Source organism: Coregonus lavaretus (genome assembly GCF_964263955.1).
Source record: "Coregonus lavaretus genome assembly, chromosome: 7".
Taxonomy (NCBI): Eukaryota; Metazoa; Chordata; class Actinopteri; order Salmoniformes; family Salmonidae; genus Coregonus; species Coregonus lavaretus.
The window spans coordinates 15554987-15566652 of record NC_139994.1 but is presented as its reverse complement, the minus strand read 5'-3'; the positions used below and the strand labels follow the sequence as shown (position 1 = coordinate 15566652).

The 11666-nt window shown below is 40.5% G+C and overlaps 1 protein-coding gene across 1 annotated transcript; it reads right to left on the bottom strand.

Moving 5' to 3' along the window:
* Positions 1–1983: 1983 nt before the first annotated feature.
* On the bottom strand, positions 1984–11320 carry LOC311131961 (mediator of RNA polymerase II transcription subunit 10). Its single transcript, XM_084165088.1, has 4 exons — positions 10885–11320; positions 10273–10356; positions 2950–3052; positions 1984–2715 (listed from the first exon to the last, which is right to left on the bottom strand). The coding sequence occupies exons 1-4, from the start codon at positions 11004–11006 to the stop codon at positions 2620–2622; spliced, it is 405 nt and encodes a 134-aa protein (XP_084021214.1). The 5' UTR covers positions 11007–11320; the 3' UTR covers positions 1984–2619.
* Between the last annotated feature and the right edge of the window lie 346 nt (positions 11321–11666).

Sequence of the window (11666 nt, the reverse complement as noted above, 5' to 3'; positions counted from 1 at the left end):
ACAAGAGCCCAGTAATTTCTCACACAAAAAGCTTACTTCTCTCAAATTTGGTGCACAATTTTGTTTACATCCCTGTTAGTGAGCATTTCTCCTTTGCCAAGATAATCCATCCACCTGACAGGTGTGGCATATCAAGAAACTGATAAAATAGCATGAGGGTGACAATAAAAGGCTATTCTAAAATGTGTAGTTTTGTCACACAACACAATGCCACAGATGTCTCAAGTTGAGGGAGCGTGCAATTGGCATGCTGACTACAGGAATGTCCACCAGAGCTGTTGCCAGAGAATGTAATTTCTCTACCATAAGCCACCTCCAACGTCGTTTTAAGAGAATTTGGCAGTGTCCAACCGGCCTCACAACTGCAGACCACGTGTATGGCATTGCATGGGCAAGCGGTTTGCTGATGGTGGCAGTGGGGTTATGGTATGGGCAGGCATAAGCTACGGACAACGAACAATTGCATTTTATCGATGGCAATTTGAATGCACAAAGATACCGTGATGAGATCCTGAGGTCCATTTTTGTGCAATTCATCCCCCGCCATCACCTCATGTTTCAGCATGATAATGTACTGCCCCATGTCGCAAGGCACACAATTGTTTGCAGTACACAATTCCTGGAAGCTGAAAATGTCCCAGTTTTCCCATGGCCTGCATACTCACCAGACATGCCAGCCATGTTTGGGATGCTCTGGATTGACGTGTACGACAGCGTGTTCCAATTCCTGCCATTAAATCAGCAACTTTGCACAGCCATTGAAGAGTGGGACAACATTCCACAGGCCACAATCAACAGCCTGATCAACTATGCGAAGGAGATGTGTCCCGCTGCATGAGGCAAATGGTGGTCACACCAGATACTGACTGGTTTTCTGATCCACGCCCCTACCTTTTTTTAAGGTACTGTATATGTGACCAACAGACGCATATCTGTATTCTCAGTCATGTGCAATCCATTGATTAGGGCCTAATGCATTTATTTCAATTGACTGATTTCCTTATATGAACTGTAACTCAGTAAAATCTGACATTGTTGCATTTATATTTTTGCTCAGCGTACAACTGGGGTAGTGTTTAAGGTCAAAGAAAGGTCAACCATATTACATCCTTTTTGGTGCAAAGTATTTCAAAATAATGTATGCTTTGCTTTGTTTTATTGGATGCAAACATCTTGAAGCTACAGCATGCATGTTCAATCTTTCCTATTGTTTGCAGTGCGGTCTTAAAAAAGGCCTTGTAGTCGACAATAAATAGTCTCCATTCTATCCCCTTGTCTTCGTCTTTCTAATCTGGTGACCAGGCTCCCAGTCCTCAAGATTAATAAAAAACCCTGCTTCACTGAAAGTCATAATAGGGAACGTCCTCCTCCCCCCCACCCCAGGGAGTTGGTCTTCAGGCTCAGTGGGAGTGTCCCTGTCTCTCTACCCCAGCAGGCGGCGGCATGCTGGGCCATGACCTACCCTGATGATTGCTCCCTGGTCCTGAAGGCTCCACGCTTCTGGAGCATCTGTCTCAGAACAACCCCACACACGTGCGCACGGTACAGGATTACACTGCAGGGAAAGCCATGACGCTGAGCATACAAGAGACCGTTGACACCAAAATGTCACCCAGAGACAGGAGAATGACATAGGAGAACCAGTGTCATCTCCTACTCTGGCCTTACTCCCTTCACGATGGTGATGGACTGATCTGGCCACATTCTGTAGGGAGAGAATGTTTGCAAATGGAAAAGAGAAATTTAATAGCATTTCTATTCGTCAAGTTTTCTGTCGGTAAAAAAATATCAAATTTCCTTCTTTAATACCCACTAAACACAACCTCTTACAATGTAATGTGCTTAGTGATTTGACCCTTGGGTGAAAGAATAGAATGTGACATTGAGGCCTTAAACTCTTATACATTAGACTTATAATTCAAGTTCCTGTTCACGAATTGTGGCCTACAAGGAGCTAGCATGGCAGTAAATACCAGACTAATATTTCAATCACAAGCCCATTTATTTTAAAAACATAACAAAAACTAACAAGATCAAATCAAAACAAAATGAGTGTTTCAAACCTCTGGGCTAGGTTCTTGCCCATGAACAAGACACCTTTTGATAACTGAGCTTGATACAAAACGGAGTCGCATTCCAGGTCTGCAGTGTTGTACAATGATCTTTAGGTCTTTACAAAAAGGTTCTGTAGGAGTATAAACATTATGTACATCTTGTAGGTGGGATCTCAACACAGCAGGAGGAAACAGTTAGCCAGATATCAGATTGAGAAAATGTCATATTTCCAGTACAACTAAAAGATAATTGAAAAAGGCAATAAGTTCTTACTATCCTATCCTCAGCTCCTTTGATGATTTTTTGTGTCCACAATATTTTGTACCCTTCCATTGAGCATCTTTGCCACATTACTCTTCCCAAATCAGAAACAAAGAATTGCGCCTCCAACTACCTCTACCACGCTCTCATTATCTCCGACTAGTCTATTTCTCAATGTCAACAACACACTTTCCCATTAATATTACATGAATATTAATACATGTCATCTGGCTGACTGATTGATTCTGCTGGGTGAGACCCCACTGTGGCTTTGAGGTCAGGGAGTTAAAAGGTCAAGGGTCACTATGAGGGGGGGTCATCTCCGTGGATAGCCTTGTACTTGGTCATCTCCTCTGGAAACACCTTGCCCAGCTCAGAGATCAGCAGGCTCTTGAACTTCTGCAACCAGAGACAGAACAGAGGGGTCAGAGGTTGAAGCTGTAGATTATTTACTGTTATTTAGTCCGGATCATTATGGTTCTGATGGTAATAAGACAGTATAAGGGCGTTATACTGTATCTGCTTAGGACACTTCCAAAGTGTAACCAAGACTACTTGTCATCATGTAATTTCCTCAATGTACTGATCTTCTATTTCTAGGTCTTTATTAGGCTTGAATCTACTGCTACTTACCGTCATGGTGTCAATCTTGCCTTTGACCTGCTCATTCTTGGCCAGGGCCCTTTCCAGACACTCTTTGGTGTACAGCTGGGGGTTACGACCCTGGTCTATGTATCTGACAACACAAGACAAAACATTACATCAGTTGAGTTAGGCTAAAGGTCTGTGGCCAAGTGGAGGTCTGAGGGAGAGAAAGAGCTTGGGTGACTTTCCTTCTGTTATGCTCACCATAGTCTCGCATGGCCATCCTTCAAAAGCTCATCTCGTTGACTATTAGAAGTCTGGAGAACTTAACTATTGGATTCTGCATTTGAATGAGAGTTAGGGATGGGCATTTGAAATGACTTCACTATTTGAATAATATATATATTTTTTGGCTATCCGGATAGTCGAAATACATGTTTTAAAGAAAACCTTAAAACTTCAAATGGAGACTTGCTCGCTCTGCTTGTTTCAGCTGGATGGTGGGGAAGGGGTGAGACAGGAGAGGAACCGGTATGTGTGGGGCACGCTGAAAGAGGAAAAAAAAGTAGCCAAATCCGACTCACGCCAATTATAGAAAGTTATTGCTTGTAAAGAAGCTAGCTAGCTACAGTAACTAGCTAGCTAAAGTAGCAAGGCTAATTCAGGCTATTTTTCAGCGCTCCCCCTACTTGTCTACAACTCCATTCATATGAAACGACAGCCTAACTGTTGGTTGATGATTATAGCCTAGTTCTTATTTAGCCAACTTAATTCCATAATTGTAATTCCATTTTGCATTGATAAGAAATCTCCCAGTTCACTTGCTGCACATGGAGTCTCTGTAGCGCCGCCTTGATTAACCGACAATAACAGCCTACACACGTTATCAGTGTGTGTGTATATATATATATATATATATATATATATATATATATATACATACATACATACATACATACACACACACACACACACACACACACAGGGGGGAAAAAGTATTTTGTCAGCCACCAATTGTGCAAGTTCTCCCACTTAAAAAGTTGAGAGAGGCCTGTAATTTTCATCATAGGTACACGTCAACTATGACAGACAAAATGAGAATTTTTTCCAGAAAATCACATTGTAGGATTTTTAATGAATTTATTTGCAAATTATGGTGGAAAATAAGTATTTGGTCAATAACAAAAGTTTCTCAATACTTTGTTATATACACTTTGTTGGCAATGACACAGGTCAAACGTTTTCTGTAAGTCTTCACAAGATTTTCACACACACTGTTGCTGGTATTTTGGCCCATTCCTCCATGCAGATCTCCTCTAGAGCAGTGATGTTTTGGGGCTGTCGCTGGGCAACACAGACTTTCAACTCCCTCCAAAGATTTTCTATGGGGTTGAGATCTGGAGACTGGCTAGGCCACTCCAGGACCTTGAAATGCTTCTTACGAAGCCACTCCTTCGTTGCCCGGGCGGTGTGTTTGGGATCATTGTCATGCTGAAAGACCCAACCACATTTCATCTTCAATGCCCTTGCTGATGGAAGGAGGTTTTCACTCAAAATCTCACGATACATGGCCCCATTCATTCTTTCCTTTACATGGATCAGTCATCCTGGTCCCTTTGCAGAAAAACAGCCCCAAAGCATGATGTTTCCACCCCCATGCTTCACAGTAGGTATGGTGTTCTATGGATGCAACTCAGCATTCTTTGTCCTCCAAACACGACGAGTTGAGTTATATTTTGGTTTCATCTGACCATATGACATTCTCCCAATCCTCTTCTGGATCATCCAAATGCACTCTAGCAAACTTCAGACGGGCCTGGACATGTACTGGCTTAAGCAGGGGGACACGTCTGCCACTGCAGGATTTGAGTCCCTGGCGGCGTAGTGTGTTACTGATGGTAGGCTTTGTTACTTTGGTCCCAGCTCTCTGCAGGTCATTCACTAGGTCCCCCTGTGTGGTTCTGGGATTTTTGCTCACCGTTCTTGTGATCATTTTGACCCCACGGGGTGAGATCTTGCGTGGAGCCCCAGATCGAGGGAGATTATCAGTGGTCTTGTATGTCTTCCATTTCCTAATAATTGCTCCCACAGTTGATTTCTTCAAACCAAGCTGCTTACCTATTGCAGATTCAGTCTTCCCAGCCTGGTGCAGGTCTACAATTTTGTTTCTGGTGTCCTTTGACAGCTCTTTGGTCTTGGCCATAGTGGAGTTTGGAGTGTGACTGTTTGAGGTTGTGGACAGGTGTCTTTTATACTGATAACAAGTTCAAACAGGTGCCATTAATACAGGTAACGAGTGGAGGACAGAGGAGCCTCTTAAAGAAGAAGTTACAGGTCTGTGAGAGCCAGAAATCTTGCTTGTTTGTTTGTAGGTGACCAAATACTTATTTTCCACCATAATTTGCAAATAAATACATTAAAAATCCTACAATGTGATTTTCTGGATTTGTTTTCCTCAATTTGTCTGTCATAGTTGACGTGTACCTATGATGAACATTACAGGCCTCTCATCTTTTTAAGTGGGAGAACTTGCACAATTGGTGGCTGACTAAATACTTTTTTCCCCCACTGTATATATATATATATATATATATTTATTTTTTTAATAGGGTGCATAACTTTTAAATACATTTTTTGAATATAAAATGGTCTATCCTTGTAGGCTATGTAGCAATGTCACAAATTATTTTATTACAATTTTAGACAAAGCCTTCATTGTTAAAATAGGCCTATATATTTATTATTCGCAAAAATGTATACCAAGTAATCTAATACTAACGTCCGGTCGATTGTCGAATAACCGTGCCCATCCCTAATGGAAGCGCTGGAATTCAAGCTCACATTTGATTGGCACAGAGAACACTTTTTTTTTTTTTTTTTTTTACATTTTAGTCATTTAGCAGACGCTCTTATCCAGAGCGACTTACAGTTAGTGAGTGCATACATTTTTCATACTAGCCCCCAGTGGGAAACGAACCCACAACCCTGGCGTTGCAAGCGCCATGCTCTACCAACTGAGCCTCCAGAGAGGCATTCCTTGTTTTTCGTTTTTCCTTGTTTTGTCTGTGTCGCTTTTCCTACCGTGTCGGACAAAGTGCATACTAGCTTCTTGCAACTCAGATGTTGTTTTGTTTTGTTTTTAATAGTGATGGGTCATTCGCGAATGAACAGCTCTTTTTGAACTGATATTTTTGGTAAATGTCGGGAACCGAATCGCATCTGTGAGATCCGTTCATATGGCTCCCAGATTTATAAGTTATAAAAACATTATCTGAAGATGTTCAATCCTCACTGTAGGAACAAAAAGGTAGTGTGGAGAGAGCCTCATTCCAGTCCTAGCTCATTTTTGCAGTGTGTAAAAAAAATAAAAAAAATTGCAAGTAATGTAATTTCATCAGGTAAATGTTTTATTTGAACTCACATTTCACCATCTGACATAATGGTAGGAAACCTTTTAGACTATACATTAGAAAGTTGCTGTTTTTCATCAATTTCTATGCACTACCGAGCGAAGAACCCTTTGGCAGTCAAATGAACAGCTCTTTTAGGTGAATGGAGCCAAAAGATCCAGCTCATTGAAAAGACTCAGAATTATGCCCATCACTAGTTTAGCAACACAATCTCTATTTGGCTCTCCACCCATGCAAACTATGTGATTGGTTTGATCAGTGGCAACTACGGTTGGGCGATGTGGAATGACACATTGTCCCATTGCACACAGAGGGGTCAATTGGTGGGAAGAACGCAATATTGTTTGTTTATCTAGTCTACAGAATGATTTACAAAATGGTAGGGCTATGTTTCTCTTGTCCATAAAAACACTCAGATATCAGTTATATTAGCTTATCTTTAAAAAATATATATTATACAGTGCATTCGGAAAGTATTCAGACCCCTTTACTTTTTCCACATTGTTACTTTACAGCCTTATTCTAAAATGGATTCAATTATTTCCCCCCCCTCCCCATCAATCTACAAAAAATAGGATTTTAGACATGTTTGCTAATTTAATTAAAAATAAACTGAAATATCACATTTAAATAAGTATTCAGACCCTTTACTCAGAAATTTGTAGAAGCACCTTTGGCAGCGATTACAGCCTCGAGTCTTCTTGGGTATGACCCTACAAGCTTGGCACACCTGTATTTGTGGAGTTTCTCCCATTCTTCTCTGCAGATCCTCTCAAGCTCTGTCAGGTTGGATGGTGAGCGTCACTGCACAGCTATTTTGATCGGGTTCAAGTCCGGCCTCTGGCACACGAGGACGTTCAGACACTTGTCCCGAAGCCACTCCTGCATTGTCTTGGCTGTGTGCTTAGGGTCGTTGTCCTGTTGGAAGGTGAACCTTCGCCCCAGTCGGAGGTCCTGAGTGCTCTGGACCAGGTTTTTATCAAGGATCTCTGTACTTTTCTCCGTTCATCTTTCCCTCGATCCTGACTAGTTTCCCAGTCCCTGAAAAACCTCCCCACAGCATGATGCTGCCACCACGCAAAAAATGTGCGATATTCTTTCTCCAATTAGGCTACTTTTAGACAGTTTGACTGTAAAAAATAAAACTAAAATTAAAAAAGGATTTCACTATAGTATAGCTTCCATACACTAAATCAGTAAAAACTATGACTGACTTGGTGGGAAAGAAAAGCACATCGTCGCCTGTTTGGCAGTTATTCGGTTTTAGGTCGAACGATAAAAGGTGAGCCAGCAGACCTGACCCAAGTCACTTGCAGAATATGCAAACAGATCATCAGGGTAAAGGGAACATTTCCTAGGTGGCAAAGGTCCGGATGGATATTGTCATTTATCGGCGTAGTAACAAACCCCTACCTCACAACCTATTTGAAACCAAACTGTTCACACCCCTCTTGTTGGCAGAGAGAAAATTGTGCAGTTTTAAAGCTAATTTCCTGCAATTCTACAAATTTTTCATTGGGGCAGTGTATTTGTTGGCTGTTTTAAAGCTCATTTCCTGCAATTCTACACATTTTTCAATGTCTTTTGTGTGTTTATATGATACCGGCGGCGAATCTGGACAGCGCAGACTGCCAGTTGAATATGGGGGGTCTATAGGATAAGCTAAAATATTCTGTCAAACCTTGAAAGAAAGACTTTTGTTTGCACAAATTGAGGTTATTTTCGTACTTATTTTGTTTAGGCTACGTCACAGTGCTTTCAGAAAGTATTCATTCCTCTTGACTTTTTCCACATTCAAAATTGATTAAATTGAGATTGTGTCACTGGCCTAAACACACACACACACACTACCCCATAATGTAAAAGTGGAATTATGTTTTTAGAATTTTTTTACAAATGAATTAAAAATGTAAGTCAAGTATTCAACCCCTTTGTTATGGCAAGCCTAAATGAGATCAGGAGTAAACATTTGCTTAACAAGAAACGGAATAGAGTTAAGCAAAGGCAAAATCCTAGAGGAAAACCTGGTTCAGTCTATTTTCCAACAGACACTGGGAGATGAATTCACCATTCAGCAGGACAATAACCTAAAGCACAAGGCCAAATCTACACTGGAGTGGCTTACCAAGACGACATTGAATGTTCCTGTGTGGCCTAGTTACAGTTTTGACTTAAAATCGTCTTGAAAATCTATGGCAAGACTTGAAAATGGCTGTCTAGCAATGATCAACAACCAACTTGACAGAGCTTGAAGAATTGTTAAATGAATAATGTGCAAATATTGCACAATCCAGGTGTGCAAAGCTCTTAAACTTACCCAGAAAGACTCACCGCTGTAATCAATGCCAAAGGTGAGTCTAACATGTATTGACTCAGGGGTGTGAATATTTATGTAAATTAGATATTTCTGTATTTCATTTTCAATAACTTTTCACTGTCATTATGGGGTATTGTGTGTAGATGGTGAGGGGGGAAAAGTGTGTATATTTAGGATTTTTACAGTTTGATAGGCAAAAGGCATAGCCTAAAGATAATAGGCCTATTCATTTTTTGCCTAAGCCAATGTTCATTCAAGTGCTATAAAGAATGTTATAAGCTAAATAATAAATGTGTTTTATCTGATTGTTTTTTACTTCTATATAAATGCACAATTTGTAAGCTGTTGAAAATAACATTTGAGACAACTCCGACTCATCATTAATTCATTTTTTGTTTCCGCTTTTTGAAAGTGCTGCTGCGGGAGCTTATGCCCGATTGCACAATTCAAAGACAATAAACACTGATAATATTATAAATATTAGTTTATAATTTTAACTTGTCAAAGTAACATTGACTGCAACTTTTATTGACAGTAGCCTATGTGAAGGCCTACATTATTGGCTGTATGGTTTTATTTTGCCAACACTTTAGTCAAGTAAAGCAGAAACGTAAAAAGTGTGTTTATACTTCCTATTCCATTAGTCTATCTTGCAATTGTTTGTTCTCTCTCTCTCATTATAACCATACTATGTTTTTATTTAGGCTATTCACAAACAACTTTCTGAGTTGGAACTCTGTTAGGCCTATAGATTCATTTGATGGTTGATCATGAAAGAGTAGGCTATGTGCTGCTTTGGTGCTCTCCGCTCTTTCTACAATCTACATTGTTCTCTTGCATTATGTTAACAGTCTTACTACCTCATATGTATTGAACTTTTAGGCTATGGGAAATAGGGAATAGGCCATTTGGCATGTCGCCATGCTGTGTGCTCACTGCACTGCTCTGTTGTGCGCAGACTACAGAGGTGCAGTCAAATAAAAAAAACATTGTGACATCATGATGTCGTCGCCATCGACGATGGCTGTCAAACCTCGATAGACGATGCAATCTCAAAATCAAAGACATGCGAAAACTCATTCTCCAATAGAAATTCCCATTTCACACTTGTAGGCGATGTCATGGCGACGTTGGCTAGCTAAGCTCATGCGCATAAACTTGTCTTCGGGTCTAACGGTCGTCTCACACAGAACTGTGCAGGCCGTCAAATCAAAAGGCACTCCTTCGATAAAGTTGTTTTTGACTTAAGATGTGTAAGTTTGTCACTTTCACAAGGTTGGAGTAATAACATGTTCAACTACTTAAGACATTGGCTCAAATCTAGGTTGTGCCTTTAGATTTTGAAAAATGTACATCTAAAGAAGAATTGTTCACTTCTGAAACCCCGGCCTGGTCTGCTTGGCAAGCATTTCCGGAATTCTCGCGATGTTGCGCCTCTGGATTTAGAAACTCTGTGGTAAAATCCCCCAACCCGTGGCAACGCGTCACCACTAGTTTACATCTTGACCACCCCTCTTCATCATCTTCCTGAGAACTTCTCCAGGCTTTCAAAAGTTACATGAGAAGCCTGGGCTTCCGAGTCTCACAAATAAACTAGAGATCTAGACATGGCAGGCGTATATTTCAGTTGGTACATCTACTCACTCAAAAGCCTCGAGAGGAACGTTGATCTCATGTAGCTGCTGGCGACATTTCTCAATGTCCTGCAGTCCAGTGATCATGTAGTTTCTGAAATGCACAGGAGTAGAGACGTTTCAACAAATTGCAGCCAAAATCATCTACCTACCTCAACATTACTGTCAGTTAGCGTTTAATCAGGTCATTAATCTATGTGCAGTCTTTTATACCCTGCTATGTGTCTATGACAGGGATTGGTTAACTTCAGTCCTCTGGGGCCTGATTGGTGTCACACTTTTTCCCCAGCCCCAACTAACACGCCTGACTCCATTTAATCAACAAATTATGATCTTCCGTTTTTTTTTTTAAGTGAGACACCACTCTGGCCCCCGAGGACTGAAGTTGCCCATCCCTGGTCTATGACATTGACTGTACTAGCTAGCTATCAAAGTAGCTAACTAGCTAGCTAACTTAGCTATGTGGAGACTAGCTAGCATTGGCTAACCATCATTTGACTTTTGCAAACAACTGTAGTCTATTGATAACTTGGGGAGTTAGGTAGTAGTCACATATTTAAGTGGCTAGCTATGATGGCTAGTAATACGAGAAACACCTAGCTAGCTAACTGGCATCACTTACAGTTTTTGGTTGAGTCCTGTTTGACTGCTAGGTTGAAAGTCGCTAACGATGATTCCCATCTGTCGAATATTTTCAACGAACTTCTCGAGATGCTCCTCGAGGTTATCAAATTTCTCAGCCATGTCTCCAACAAAACGTTATGTGTTCATTTCTCATGGACATCAAATATTTGTGGAAATATAAAAAGACAGACAAAGCCTTTTGTCAATTCATCACAACTTGAGTCACTTTCGAGACTCCCATGGTCGTCACTAGTTATAACAGCCACAATGTGATAATTAAGGTTAAACCCCGCCTATTTCTACAATTTATCTTCTTAAAATCTGATTTTAAAACTAACCTTAACCCTAACATTAACCACACTGATAACTTTATGCCTAAACTTAAATGAATACCAAAAAAGCTACTTTTTGTTTTCATGAATTTTAATGATAACGCCCATTTTGACTTTGTGGCTGTGGTAACTGGTGACAAACACGCACATGGCATACTGCTTTACGGAAGGGTGAGAACCAATCACTGGTGAATGTGTAGTTGCCGTAGCGACAGACTGCCGTCTGCAGCTTCAGATTACCGCAAAGCGTCGTGCTCTGAAATAGCGATACATTATTGCAACTTGCTATACGTACAAAGGTCAATTTGTAGGCCTAACATTGTTTGTTAAAATGTATCATCCTCACCATGCATGTTTAATGCAGGGTATTTGTTTACATTTATTTATAGCTTGATGGACAATGTTTGTAATTGTTTTCAATGTATAAAAGCAGTGCAGTGAAACAATA